At 42.4% G+C, this 15,862-nt stretch overlaps 1 protein-coding gene across 1 annotated transcript in view; it reads left to right on the forward strand.

Annotated features, from left to right (window-relative positions):
• Positions 1 to 15,862, forward strand: part of USH2A (usherin) — a 581,084-nt gene that overhangs the window by 255,748 nt on the left and 309,474 nt on the right. Inside the window, exon 31 of the mRNA XM_074989966.1 lies at positions 13,196 to 13,357. Within this exon, the coding sequence (XP_074846067.1) occupies positions 13,196 to 13,357 (162 nt within the window). The remainder of the gene's footprint in view (positions 1 to 13,195; positions 13,358 to 15,862) is intronic.

The following is a 15,862-nucleotide window of genomic DNA, read 5'->3' on the forward strand; positions in this document are numbered from 1 at the left end:
AGGCTCTATTCCACCATCCCAGCACTTATACTGGGATACCTCAGTGGGGTAACACTCCTAGACTTCACAGGCTTCCAGCCTTACTTGTTCATCCTTGAAACATTCCTCCTCCACTATGTCATTCAGAACTTTGAGATAGTCTAAGAAATTCCAGAGGAACTGGACGATAATATTGAGGAAGAGGTTACTCTGAGGACCAATAACTCTTCGTTCTCCCTAGATGAGGCAGTATGCCCTGCACATGATCCTTAGCCAATGATTTCTAGCTCTTCCAGGATTTGGCCAAATGGTTACAGACACAATACAAATACCCCTGGATGAAGTTAAAGACATGCACTAAGCAGTGAGGTGGCAAAGTTTGCAGATGATACCAAGCTGTTCAGGATAGTCAAAACCAAAGTAGATTGTGAAGAACTTCAAAAAGATCTCAGCAAACTGAGTGATTGGGCAGCAAAATGGCAAATGAAATTTAATGTGGGTAAGTGTAAGGTAATGCACATTGGGAAAAATAACCCCAATTACACATACAATGTAATGGGGGCAAATTTAGATACAACAGATCAGGAAAGGGATCTTGGAATTATAGTGGATATTTCTCTGAAAACATCCACGCAGTGTGCAGCAGCAGTCAGTAAAGTAAATAGGATGTTAGGAATTATTAAAAAAGGGATAGAAAATAAGACTAAGAATACCATACTTCCCCTATATAAAACTATGGTATGCCCACATCTTGAGTACTGCATGCAGATGTGGTCTCCTCACCTCAAAAAAGATATACTGGCATTAGAAAAAGTTCAGAAAAGAGCAACTAAAATGATCAAGGGTTTGGAAAGGGTCCCATATGAGGAGAGGCTAGAGAGACTGGGACTCTTCAGTCTAGGAAAGAGGAGATTGAGGGGCGATATGATAGAGGTATATAAAATCATGAATGGTGTGGAGAAAGTGAATGTTGAAAAGTTATTTCCTTGTTCCCATAATATAAGAACTAGAGGACACCAAGGCTACGTCTACACGTGCACCCAACTTCGAAATAGCTTATTTCGATGTTGCGACATCAAAATAGGCTATTTCGATGAATAACGTCTACACGTCCTCCAGGGCTGGCAACGTCGATGTTCAACTTCGACGTTGCTCAGCCCAACATCGAAATAGGCACAGCGAGGGAACGTCTACACGCCAAAGTAGCACACATCGAAATAAGGGAGCCAGGCACAGCTGCAGACAGGGTCACGGGGCGGACTCAACAGCAAGTCGCTCCCTTAAAGGGCCCCTCCCAGACACACTTTCATTAAACAGTGCAAGATACACAGAGCCAACAACTAGTTGCAGACCCTGTATATGCAGCACGGACCCCCAGCTGCAGCAGCAGCAGCCAGAAGCCCTGGGCTAAGGGCTGCTGCCCACGGTGACCACAGAGCCCCGCAAGGGCTGGAGAGAGAGTATCTCTCAACCCCCCAGCTGATGGCCGCCATGGAGGACCCCGCTATTTCGATGTTGCGGGACGCGGATCGTCTACACGTCCCTACTTCGATGTTGAACGTCGAAGTAGGGCGCTATTCCCATCCGCTCATGGGGTTAGCGACTTCGACGTCTCGCCGCCTAACGTCGATTTCAACTTCGAAATAGCGCCCAACACGTGTAGACGTGACGGGCGCTATTTCGAAGTTACTGCCGCTACTTCGAAGTAGCGTGCACGTGTAGACGCAGCCCAAATGAAATTAATGGGTAGAAGGCTTAAAACTAATAAAAGAAAATTTTTCTTCACAAAGCGCACAGTCAACCTGTGGAACTTCTTGCCGGAGGAGGCTGTGAAGGCCAGCACTCTAACAGAGTTTAAAATAAAGCTTGACAAATTTTTGGAGGTTAGGTCCATAAAAGGCTATTAGCCAAGGGTAAAGTATGGTGCCCCTAGCCTTTAGTCAAAGGCTGGAGACAGATGGCAGGAGACAAATCTCTTGATAATTGTCTTCGGTTCACCTCTTCTCGGGCACCTGGCACTAGCCACTGTCAGCAGACAGGATACCGGGCTGGATGGACCTTTGGTCTGACCCAGTATGGTCGTTCTTATCACAAATTCCTTGGCAGTCTGCATTCTTCCTTGACCTCCATTGATAAGGCTTTTGTGGAACTGCAAAATGATATGACAAAACCCATAATTGATGATGCCTATCCATCATTTATGATGCTGATTAAAAATATTACTTCCTAGCTAGGGAGATGGAATTTCTTGCCTTCCTCCCTTTCCCTATCTCCATTTCCATTGTCTTGGCAAACTCACAATCCAGTCATCACCAGACGAGATCTACCTCCTATGACAAGGATTGGAAACACTTGGAAATCTTGAGGTGGAAAGCCTACTCTTCACTGCAGTTTTGAATCACAAATTATCAAGGTTTAACAGTGAAATAATTTTATGTCAATTATTAGAAAATCAGCAGCTTAATTGATCAGATCCCAGAGTCACAGTGCAACCAATTACGAGCTGAGGAGAAAGCTACTAGAAGAAACCTAGAACAGGAGAGGCTGTCCTAGATTTTATTTTGACAAATGAGGGGAACTGGTTGATAATTAAAAGTAAAAGGCAGCTTGGGCAAAAGTGATCATGAAATGGTGGAATTTGTGATTGTTATTGCAAGTCAACATGAGGTGGGGAAGTCAAACTGTTACACAACTCCAGCTACTTACAGCGACGTCCACATTGCAAAGGGGGTTGACAGGGCAGCCAATGGAAGAGTTTCTCCTTACTCCTTGGCTGGGTCTACACTTGCCCCCAACTTCAAAGGAGGCATGGTAATCGGGGTGATGGACGATTACTTATGAAGTGCTGCGGTGAAATATGCAGCACTTCATTTGGCTAATTCTCCCCCGTGGCAACTTCGAAGTGCTGGCATGAGTGTGGCTGTGGACACTTCAAAGTACCCGTGCTACTTGGAAGTCCCCTGTGGGGAGTAAAGACAATTAGAAGTAGTGTGGGCACTACAAAGTGCCCACAGCTATATGCATACTGACACTTCTAAGTTTGACGCTTCGAAGTTGCCACAAAGGAGAATTAGCCTAATGAAGTGCTGCATATTCACTGCAGCACTTCATTAGTAATCTCCCATCACCCTTTACCATGTCGCCTTTGAAGTTGGGGGCAAGTTTAGACAAGCTCCTTATGACCCCATGGAATACAGGGGTGGATGAGAACCTGATCAGCATTCAATTTAATGCATCTCTACTAGACCTGCATAAATCACCCCTCGGGAGATCGATCTTTGGAACATCGATCTACCAGTAGGTATAAACAAGCCCTTAGGCCAAGACACAAAATGAGAACAAAGTGTCTAGAGACCTGAAGAGTAAGAAGAAAACATTCTACAAATACATTAGAAGCAGGGGAATACCAAGAACAGGATAGGCCTGTTACTCAATATGGGGCCGGAGGGGGTGGGAATTACAGAAAATGTGGAAATTACAGAAGTGTTTATTGACTTTCTTGCTGGTTTTCACCAAGAAGGTTGGTGATGTTTGGATATCCAGTATAGTGAATGCTAGTGACAATGATGTAGGATCAAAGGCTAAAGTGGGCAAAGAACAGGTTATAAATTTCTTAGATGTGTTAGATGTATTCAAATCACCACGGCCTAATTAAATTCATCCTGGAATACCTGAGGAGCCGAATGAGGAGCTGAACTGGTAGCAATTATTTCTGTACAGTCATAGAAGATTAATCAGATTCCAGAAGATAGGAAAAACACATATATAAAGCAATTCTATAAAAGCAGAAATAAGGATGGCCCATGGAATTACAGACTAGTCAGCTTAACTTCTGCACTTGGAATGATAATAAAACAAATAATTAAGCAATTAGAAATGAATAAGTAACAGTCACCACGGATTTGTCAAAAAAATTATATCAAACCAATATAATAGTTTTCTTTGACAGAACAACATGCCTTGTGGATGGGAGGAAGTGGTCAATATGGTATATCTTGACTTTAATTAGCTTTTGATACTGTCTCTTGTGACCCTCTCATAAACAAACAAGGCAAGTGCAGCCTAAATACAGCTACTATAACTTGGGTACAAAACTGGTTAGAAAATCATTTCCTGAATATAGTTATTAGTGGTTCACAGTCATTCTGGAAGGGAAGAATGCATGGGGCCCTGCAGGAATCAGTTTGGGGTCTAGATATGTTTGATAGCTTCATCAATTACTTGGCATATACAGTACAACTATAAAGTATGTGGATGATACCAAGCTGGGAGAGGTTACAAGTGCTTTGGGGGATAAGTTTAAAATTAAAAGTGATCTGGGCAAAGCAGAAAAAAAAGTCTCAAGCAAACAGGATGAAAACTCAATAAGCAAAAATACAAAGTAAAGGAAGGAACAATCAGTTACATGTGTACAAAATGGGAAACGACTGCCTGGAAAGGAGTAATGAGGAAAGGGAGCTGGGGTCATGGTGGAAACCAGATAAACATGAGTTAATAGGGTAATACTGTCACAAAAAAGTGAACATCATTCTGTGATGTATTAGCAAGAGTATTTTAAGCAAGACACAAGAAGTAATTCTTCTACTCTATGTACTTATTAGGCCTCAGTTGGGGTATTGAGCCAGTTCTGGGCACCTTATTTCACTAACAATGTGGCCAAATTGGAGAAAGTCCAGAGAAGAACAACAAAAACAATTAAAAGTTTAGAAAACATAACCCATGAGGGAAGATTGAAAGACTTGGATTTTAGTTCCGAAAAGAGTAGACTGACATGGTAACAGCTTTCAAGCACATAAAAGGTTGTTACTAGGAGGATGGAGAAGAATTTTTCTTCTTAACCTCTGAGGACAGGGCAAGAAGCAGTGGGGTTAAATTTGCAGCAGGGGAGGTTTAAGTTGGACATTAGGAAAAAGCTTTCTCTCAGAGAGGTTATGCACTGGAATAAAATGCTCAGGAAGGTTGTGGAATGTCTATCATTAGATATTTTTAAGAGCAAGTTAAACAAACTACCCATCAGGAATGGACTAGATAATAAACTTAGTTCTGCCATAAATACAGAGGACCAGACTAGAAGACCATCAAAGTCCCTTCCAGTCATAAAATTCAGCCTTCAGTACAGCCACCCAATCCATCTCCATGGTGGAGGTTATGCAACATGTGTCTTTGTTGCACCTTTTATGGGTATCTAAAGGGGTGCAGAGATGACTGTTGAAGACTCCCTTGTAAAGTATTTAGGTGTTTGTGGAAAATTCTGATGTGTCTCTCCCTACCTTAAGAGTTTCTAGGGCCATCCTCCACTCATTAGGAATCTACATGCTTGGATAAAAAAAAAATATTTTTATCCACAGTCTCAACATAAATTCCATGCCTCTTGAAACCTAATTCAGTGCTTTTACAAACCTCAGAGGAAAAATCTAGGTTCTTGTACGTACCATCATTTCAAGTTGCAACCATCTACCTTAAAACCTAAATTTTGACATGTTAATGGAGGTGTCGACAGACCACACCCCTAAACTGCTCTCTGACTAACTTATTCTACCCATTCTTTTACTGCTTTCTGACGCACTGCATGATCTGGGAATGCGGAACATTGGACCATTCTACTAGGAATTACAGCAGAGGTATGGACTGTATTGGAGAAAAATCAATAGACATGTAGTAAACAGTGAGAGGTGGGGTACCAAGTCCATTGGAAATCATTAAAAATGAGTATGCTATTTGCTTTGCTTCTGCCAAACTCTTTCCCATCCCACTTCAGGGTCCTTTCTCATGACCATGTCCTATGACAAGAGATAGCTTAGCTCCTCCAGTTAGGACACATAGAACCAGTACCTCCATGTCAATCAACCACAGGTTTTTACTCTTGCTATTTTCTAAAATCCAAAAGTAAGGGAGAGAGGGAGACCCATCCTAGCCCTTAGAACACATAAGTTTGTCAATGCTCAAAAAATCAGGATGATAATTCCAGCAATAGAAGAGGGAGACCTTCAGGATGCTTATTTCCATATTTCAATCCTACTTTCTCACAGGCAGTTCCTCAGGTTTACCTTAGTACAAGACCACTATCTGTAAAGAGTACTCCAGGTTGGGCTATTTCAGCTCCATGGGTACTCTCCAAGGTTCTCTCAGTAGAGAGTTCTTACCTATACTCCCAGGGGACTGTGTTCTTCCCCTACCTGTAGGACTGCCTTCTCATAGGTGGGGGAATGCATCTAAACAACCTTAAAACACAAGACAAATGGTTGTCCATGGAGAGATCCTTCCACATCAACCTCCTCCAGTTTAGAGTGGTCATCAGTGTGTCTTCACTCACTTCCTCCCATGCAGCAAGAAAACACACACGAGATTCCTAACAGACAACATATCATACATGTACTGCAAAACCAGCAGGGAGGAGCCAGGTCACCCTCTGTGTGTGCGGCAACATTACAATTATGGAACTGTTGCATCTCTCACATCACACTCTCAGCAGCCTACCTTCTGGCCAAACACAGCTTGATAGCAAACAATCTCAGAGGCAGGCTCTCACATAACTGTGAACAACAAATACACTCAGCAGTACTTCACAACCTGTTTGGGTGGTGGGGGACATCAATTAACAGGTAATGTCCACGTTACTGCTCCAGAGCAGCAAAAGGGATATACTTTCCTATGCAATGTTCTCTTCCCCTTCTGTATGCCTTTCTTCCTTTTCCCCTACTGTCCAAAGTCCTATTAAAATAAAACGAAAATGTGCACACATCATACTGATTGTTTCACTTTGTCTGAGAGATTTGATACACTACCTCTCACTGCTTACTACATGTGTACTGATCTCTCTCCAATACAGTCCATACCTCCTCTCATACAATGAAGAATTGACTCTACATCCCATTTTGGATTACTGTACCTCCAGGCTTGGCTTCTTCACATTTCAAATGCAGAGAAAATCCACAGAGGAGATACAAGATGTATTTACTGCTCAGTAGGAAGTCCATAACATACTGGGTTTATCTGCAAAAAATTATCCTGATTTCAAACTTGCTGTAATTCCTAACAGAATGCTCAGACATCCACTATTCTTCTAAAGATTCTAGCCCTAAAAGCTATGTCTACGTGGCGTGCTTCTGCCACAGAATCATGCAAATGAGGGCACTCAACAATGCAAATAAGGCACTCATTTACAAATTGTATGCCTCATTTGCATACTCTGTCAACCAAAATCCCCCTTGTCAGGGATAAAGGGCTGTTGACAAGCAAGGATTTGGTAGACAACCCCATCTACACAGCTTGTTTTGTGATGAGAGAAGCCTCTGCTGGGACAGCGATCACGTGAGAGTATGCAAATGAGGTGCAAGATTCGTAAATTAGCACCTATTTGCATTGTTGAGTGCCCCCATTTGCACAACCCTGCTGGCAGCAGCGTGCCGTGTAGATGTAGCCAAACTGTGTACTGATTAAGAAGCGGGGACTACTCAAAGTTTCCCAGAGGCTTCCATGGAGAAATAGAAAGCTATTCAGTGCTCTCACGCACAACTGTAGAATGATTCATTGGGGTATAGTAAAACTTTTCACACAACTCTGACATCCCACACCTATGTGACATCTAAATTTAGAGTTGAAAAGCCTGACTAGATCTCCTTTCAAAGTCATGGCTATTCACTTATATACCTGTCAATGAAAGTGGTCTTCCTGGTGGCAATCATTTCAGCTGGAAAAATAGGGGAAATAGCAGGTCTGGTGGCATATCCGCCCAGCGTGGTGTTCTCTCAGGTCATGGTCACAACTAAAATTCACTTACAAGGTAAATAGTCCTTTTCACATAAACCAAATTATCCACCTTCAGACTTTTTGCCATCAGTTACACTGTGATAACAGGTGGACTATACTGCAGATGCTGGGTGTTAGGAGCACCCTGGACTTTTACCCGGATAGTGTGAATGCTTTTACCAGCTCTCCTAGGCTTTTCCTTTCTACAGTAGAAAGAGTCAAGGGCTCAACAATACTGGCATACATATTTGCCAAGTAGGTCTCAACTGCATTATACAATGTCATGAGGTTCACAACCTGGCACATCCAAATGATAGTCACACACATTCCATTAGTTCAACCTCCTCATCTGTCACCTTCTTCAGGAATGTCCCGATCTCAGGAATTTGCCAGCATCATCTTAGAACATTATGGCTGTGTCTACACTAGCTCCCAGCTTCGAAGGGAGAATTGCTGTGGTGCATATGCCGAACTTCATTAAGCTAATTCTCCCCTGCAGCAGCTTTGAAGAGACAAACTTCATGCTACATGCACGCTGGCACTTTGAAGTTTGCCGCTTCGAAGTTGCTGCAGGGGAGAATTACCTTAATGAAGTGCTGCATATGCACTGCAGCACTTCATTAATAATCTCCCGACACCCTACTTACCATGCTCCCTTTGAAATTGGGAGCTAGTGTAGACACAGCCCATGTGATTACTGGGGACTCTCCTTCTGATACCATCTTTGACTCCACAGTATTGTCATCACAACAGACTTGACTCCAAAGCTCCAGCCCCATGGTTGGGATGCTGCCTGGAAGTTACCTACAATGGAGTGCCCCATAGTGATACCACCTGAAGAAGAGGAAGTAACTCACCTTGTGTAGTAATGGTGGTTCTTCAAGATGGACATCTCTATGGAAGCTCAACAACATGCCTGCCTCTCCTCTACTTCACAGTTCTTATCTGTGACTCTGTGGCAGAGAAGAAACTGAAGGAGTTTAGGTCACGTGTCCTGATTGGCCTTGTGGTGGGGCAGGAAGAGAGGGTGTCTCTGTGGGGTCTTAACAGACATTGCTGTTGAAGTTCTCTGATCAGCAGTGCAGGGATGCCAGAAAACCTACAGTGGCAAACCCACAGGGGGACACATCTCAAAGAACCATTTTACTGCACAAGGTGAGTAAATGTTTCTTCCCCACAATACACCATCCAACCTTTGGAGCTCATTGTCATGGAATATTTTGAAGGCCAAAAGTACTTCTAGTTCAAAAAGAACTAGAAAAGTACGTAAGGAATAAATTCGTGAATGGCTAAAGGTCAAGATGGTCAGGGATAGAACTCCATGTGCTGGGTGACCTAAACCTCCAACTGCCAGAGTGGGAGGGGACCACAGGGGCCAGATCACTCAATAATTGTCCTGTGCTGTTTGTTCCTTTGGGTGTCATTGGCTGCTATCAGAAGTCAGGATACCGGGCTTCATGTGCCATTACTCTGACAATATGACCAAACTGAATGTTCTAAAGCCAAAAATCCGTGATCAGATGCTTGACCAGAACTCCCATTAACTTTTGTGGAGTTTTGTCTTTGTAAGGGTAGATTTTGTCTTAATATATTTTTTTAAATTTTCAAACTCCATTTTTCTTTTCTGATTTTCAACCAGTTCAGGATTATCCTGAGAGAGAGGTCATTCTTCTGAGATTTCTAGCCTGGCAGTGAAGAATCAAATAGCTGGACAAACCTTTGAATAAGTATTAAACTGAAGCCAAAACCAAATTAGGTTGGAGTGATTTTAAAAGTTCTTGGTGCTATTCCAAATATGCTCCCATTGAGATCTTTGTGTGTTTTTCTGTAGATCTATACAGATATCAGAATTTGGCAAGTGCTGAGAGTTTTTGAAAATCTCTCACTAAACTTTTTAATGTTTCCCAGTCATGCTGTCATAGTCAACTGTTCTGTAGATGGGGGAAAGTGCGAGGGCTTCATCATGAGAAAAAATATTCTCCTTCCCTTCCATTCCTTTTATATGTAGGACAGATGAATCAGCTGGTAATGTCCTATGGAGAATCACCACATTGATATGTATGAGGGACATTCCAATTGCCTGCAGGCTAAACATTCACAATGAAAGAAGATTTTACCAAAATAAGCAGGTTTGCTAGGATTATCTGGAAGGCAATTTCTACCTGCAATTATCTTAGCATTATTTTTATGTGAATCCTTTGATATCTGCTAAGAACCAATCTAGTTGTAAATCCTTAAATCCAATTATAGTATTCTAGGATCTTGTAAATACATGAACTGATATTTTAGTGAACTGATAACTTAAGACTCTGGTGGCATCATAAATGAAAATTACATTATTTATGGGCTTCCTCTGGAAAAAAATGTTAATGGAGTCCATGTCATAAGGAAATCTAGTACTGCCATATATTACTTTATTGCTTATTTCAGTCTTCCTTAAAATTATTTGTCTTATTTGCTCAGCCTAGTTAGAAGTACTAGGTAATACAGGAATTTTATGAGAGTCAGGAAAAAATGCTCATTTTTTCAGATACACTTTCACATGGGGAAGGTTTACATAAGAATGGATTTTTTTTTGCTCCACAGAGAAATTAGAAAAGGCCATGGGAAACCTGTATTTTGTCCCTGTGAAGGACCAGACACAAAGTCAATGTGTAGAGTTTCTATTTTTAGGTCTCTGGCTTGTTGCATTCTCATAGTAACAATAATTTGATGATACAGAAGTCAGACACCATATCACATTTTCCAGCTACCCACCTTTCCCTCTTGAAACATTCATTACTTTATATTGTTTGCATATTGCCAGCCACTGCTGGTTATTGTTTTAAATGATCAGCTATTCCTGCCGGTGCAAGGCCTCCGTTCTGCCAACCTTATGATAACCAAAGGGATTGCTGTGAAATTAAGGCTTAACTCACTGCAAGGGAGCTACAACTAGGCCTCTGAGAGTATGGTCTAGTCAGGCTATGGCTATGAGACACCCCACACAGATTGAGAGACTTAGGCTCACATTCCACAAATAGCTGAGTGGACAGTTCTTGGAAGTTGTAGCTTGGGGTGGGGCACAAACTCAGACACCTAGGGAGGGGATGAGACCTTAAAGCCTGAGCTCCCACTCAAGCCACAACTTAGACTGCTAGCACAAACCTTGGAAACCCAAATCTGTCCACCTGGGTGAGGCAGCTTGCAGCCATGAGCTGTCCAGCCATATGCAAAATTATTAGCCATCGCCAATCTTTAGTTTAGGACACATACACACAAACTATATTAAAATAATGTTATTACTGTTATAAAGTCAAGTTAGGAAGTGCCAGAATTAAAGTTATCTGCACATAATAATAGAATACTAAATTCTATGACTTAGCAGGGAAAAGACCCATTGTAGCTCAAGATACAAAACTAAAGAGAGAGGGGAACTAAAACATCTGGACACATTGTTAGTTTTAATTAAAAATGTCATCGATATCTTCAGTCAAAATTTTCATACTTCAGTGCTTAAAGTTCCGTCAAGTGGAGCCAAATAACCCAAATTACACGTACAACATGATGGGGTCAAATTTAGCTACGACAGATCAGGAAAGGGATCTTGGAGTTATAGTGGATAGTTCTCTGAAGATATCCACGCAGTGTGCAGCGGCAGTTAATAAAGCAAATAGGATGTTAGGAATTATTAAAAAAGGGATAGATAATAAGACAAAAGATATCATACTTCCCCTATATAAAACTATGGTACGCCCACATCTTGAGTACTGTGTGCAGATGTCGTCTCCTCACCTCAAAAAAGATATATTGGCATTAGAAAAGGTTCAGAAAAGGGCAACTAAGATGATTAGGGGTTTGGAATGGGTCCCATATGGGGAGAGGCTAGAGAAACTGGGACTTTTCAGTCTGGAAAAGAGTCAATTGAGGGGCGATATGTTAGAGGTATATAAAATCATGAATGGTGTGGAGAAAGTGAATATAGAAAAATTATTTACCTTTTCCCATAATACAAGAACTAGGGGACACCAAATGAAATTGATGGGTAGTAGGTTCAAAACTAATAAAAGGAAATTTTTCTTCACACAGCGCACAGTCAACCTGTGGAACTCCTTGCTGGAGGAGGCTGTGAAGGCCAGGACTCTATTAGGGTTTAAAAAAGAGCGCGATAAATTTTTGCAGGTTAGGTCCATAAATGGCTATTAGCCAGGGGTAACGTATGGTGCCCTAGCCTTCAGTACAAGGGCAGGAGATGGATGGCAGGAGATAAATCACTTGATCATTGTCTTCTGTTCTCCTTCTCTGGGGCACCTGGCATTGGCCACTGTCGGCAGACGGGATACTGGGCTGGACGGACCTTTGGTCTGACCCAGTATGGCCGTTCTTATGTTCTTATGAGCCAACAGACTCGCAACAACATAAACAACATAAAACTCTATTTAGGCATCTAAATAATGGTTTGATTTTCAAATGAGCAAAATGTTATAGCCTCCCTTTGCAATTCATGCTGAGCATTCCTGAAAATAAGATAAATGTAGATTTAGGCATTAACTTTACACATTCAAATATAATTCTTTGATCTCAATAACTAGTTTCTAACATCTCTGATAAGGCTGTTGGTTGAACTGGCAGACAGTTTTACCACCTGTAAAATAATTATTAGGTCCCTTCAGGCCTGACTCTCCTTGGGCCTAGTGATTCAAAAGGGTCCGGGGCTCCCAGCTGCTGCTACTGTGTCACCGATAGCGGCTGGCACACCAGGCACTTTAAATTGCTGCTGGGACCCCATGTGACATGCTCCGGGCAATGCTGAGCGCTGCCTGCGGTAGGCACCATATAAGCCTGGAAGGCCTGAATGCTGCATGGGAGAGATGAGCCCTCAGTCCTGCCCTTTCTGCATGCAGCCCTACTCTTTCTTCCCGAGGGCCTGGCAAGTCTGTTGGCCCCAGTTGACATAAACTGGGTTTGCTGACATTTATGTAAAAGATCTATTGCTCTGTGCAATGCCTGGGGAATTTGCTAATACTGTCTGGAGAAGTGGTGATGTGTGTACATGGGATTTTCGCTAAAGTAAAAGGTAAAAAGAACCAGAGAATAAATCACCCAGTTGACCTAAGCTATCAATGCTGGTAGACAAGCCAGGTTTTCCTTCTGACAAGTGATGAACGGAGAGGCAGGTTTTTGCTCGTAGCATGGTTTCAAAAATGTAGTTGACATTTTTAGCCACGAGACTGCCTAAGGAATATCTGTTAATTGATCAGTTAATCAGTCACTAAAAGCTAAATAACCTGGAAAACTCTTGTAATGGTTTCAGATCTGTATATTTGATTTATAATTGTGAAGCTTTAGGTTTTTATATGTACAGAAACAGATGTTTGTGGGAGTGGATTTGTTCCTGTGTGCTCTCAAAATATATTATAATATATAGTTTTATATACACTTGATATTTTTATTTATTTATCTTTGTATGTATCTGTACTTTTCCCAGCCCCAGAAGATGTACAACCACCTACAGCTGTATCCTTCCCCACGTTTTTACAACTGAGTTGGAGTCCTCCAAGAAGACCAAATGGTATTATAACACAGTATACTTTATATATGGATGCTGTTTCAATCTACGCTGGCAATGAAACCAAATATATTGTCAAAGGTGAGTTACACAGTGGTGATTCACAATCTGGGTATGTCAGAGTCATTGGGCTAACTGCAAACCTGACTCTTCCTGGTCTCATGAAGTGTACCCTTCTCTCATGTTTCAGGCTATTATCTGTCCTCTGTGTTGGGGTGGAAGCCTGGGGTTCCTCTGCTCTCAACGTGCATTGTAGACTGTCATCCTGGGTCCTGAATGTGATTGTCTCAACAGGTCTCTTGAGAGCCTTCTGTTCTGTTCCTTATGGCTACGTCTACATGTGAAGCCAATATCGAAATAGCTTATTTCGATGTAGCAACATCGAAATAGGCTATTTCGATGAATAATGTCTACACGTCCTCCAGGGCTGGCAACGTCGATGTTCAACTTCGACGTTGCGCAGCACCACATCGAAATAGGCGCTGCGAGGGTACGTCTACACGCCAAAGTAGCACACATCGAAATAAGAGTGCCAGGCACAGCTGCAGACAGGGTCACAGGGCGGACTCAACAGCCAGCCGCTCCCTTAAAGGGCCCCTCCCAGACACACTTGCACTAAACAACACAAGATACACAGAGCCGACAACTGGTTGCAGACCCTGTGCCTGCAGCATGGATCCCCAGCTGCTGCAGCAGCAGCCAGAAGCCCTGGGCTAAGGGCTGCTGCCCACGGTGACCATAGAGCCCCGCAGGGGCTGGAGAGAGAGCATCTCTCAACCCCCCAGCTGATGGCCGCCATGGAGGACCCGGCAATTTCGACGTTGCGGGACGCGGATCGTCTACACGGTCCCTACTTCGACGTTGAACGTCGAAGTAGGGCGCTATTCCGATCCCCTCATGAGGTTAGCGACTTCGACGTCTCGCTGCCTAACGTCGAAGTTAACTTCGAAATAGCGCCCGACGCGTGTAGCCGCGACGGGCGCTATTTCGAAGTTAGTGCCGCTACTTCGAAGTAGCGTGCACGTGTAGACACAGCTTATGAGAGCAAGAACACCAGTAATGAGACACCTTTCTTATGGCAAAGATTTTCTTAGAGCAAAAGAATTTAAGAGGAAAAAAAATAGACCTTGTAACTATAAAACAGACTAATACATGTCTAGATACAAGTGTGCTAGTGGAGTGGGGGAGGGGCAAAAGGGAGCAGTTGCTCTGAGGTGTGGCAATTTAAAAAGGTCTGGGGATCCCAACTGCTGCTATCACAGAAGTGGTGGTGGCTGAAGCCCTGAGCCCTTTAAATGACTGCTGGAGCACCATATGACACACTCCAGGTCATGCTGAGGGCTGAGAAGGGCTGGCATGGCAACACTGAAGGCTGGTGTGCCCCAGCTCTGCCCCTTCCACCAAAGGTCCCATCCCTTCTGGGAGCATGGAGCTGGACCTCCCCACACCTAACCAAGAACCCTGGCACGGCTGTTGCCCACCCCACAGCTTACAAGATATCTAGTCATCTTCCACATAATGATCCTGGTCGATCTAGCACCCTATAGACTTCCCCATAGAGAGACACTCTCTCTCTCTCTCTCTGGGTGACCGTCTTTCCCTGAACTCACAAACCAGTACTCTCCATGTCTACCTCAGGGAGTCTTTAAATGTGCTTAGTCCTTTTATCACCTCCCCTTTACAAATACCAAGTTGCTTTTTTTTTTTTTTTTTTTGTCATGTGGTTGGGTGACTTCCAGCTTTAGCAAAGCAAGGCTTGAAACTTGATGGAGATAAGAGGTTGTATCCCCAAAGTTTTCCTCATTGTCTTTCAAATTTGTGTGCGGATGGCCTTATCTGTGTTGCCTACCTTCACAGTCCCCATTGGATATGAGTATATAGTGAACATTTCACTACCTCCAATACAACACGTATAGTCTCACTATCTAAGTTTTACCTATCAGGATTCTTAGATTATTACATAACCATCCCATGATGCTTTTGGTCTATTTCTACTGATGTACAGTCATCTCACATCTTACTTTAGCCTTTTTGTCTCATCAAACTACTACAGATTAATCATTTGGATTGGGATTATCGCACAATAAAATAATGAATATTGTGCAGACTTGTATAATAAAAGGAAGTCTAGTCAGTCATGATTTTGTGCATGTTTGTAGGTGGATGTAAAACAAAAAAATGTTTTTCAAATAGAAATTAACCTAGAATAGAGGAGCATCAGGGTCTTTCGTCCTTTCTAATGTAAGACCTTAACACTCAAAGGCATTTCTGCATTTTGAGTTAGTGCAAAACATTTTTAAAAATGCATAGTTCAATTTTTTTTTGCTTCACACAGGCCATAAGCTACTAGTGTGGTGGGTCAGTTCTGACACTGAAAAATGAATCCAGTTAGAGAACCTCCTGAAGGCTGTTGATGTTTGCTATAATAAATAGCACACACTTTAAGTCAAACTTTTTCATTCTGTATTCAAAGGTAATGGATTTTGTAACCATAGTAACCTTGTTGTATTTCTGGATAAATACATGAGGTATATACATTCTGGTTTGATTTTTGAATATAAACTACCACATTATGTATTAATAATA

The sequence above is a fragment of the Carettochelys insculpta genome, chromosome 3 (genome assembly GCF_033958435.1).
Source record: "Carettochelys insculpta isolate YL-2023 chromosome 3, ASM3395843v1, whole genome shotgun sequence".
NCBI classification, from domain to species: domain Eukaryota; kingdom Metazoa; phylum Chordata; order Testudines; family Carettochelyidae; genus Carettochelys; species Carettochelys insculpta.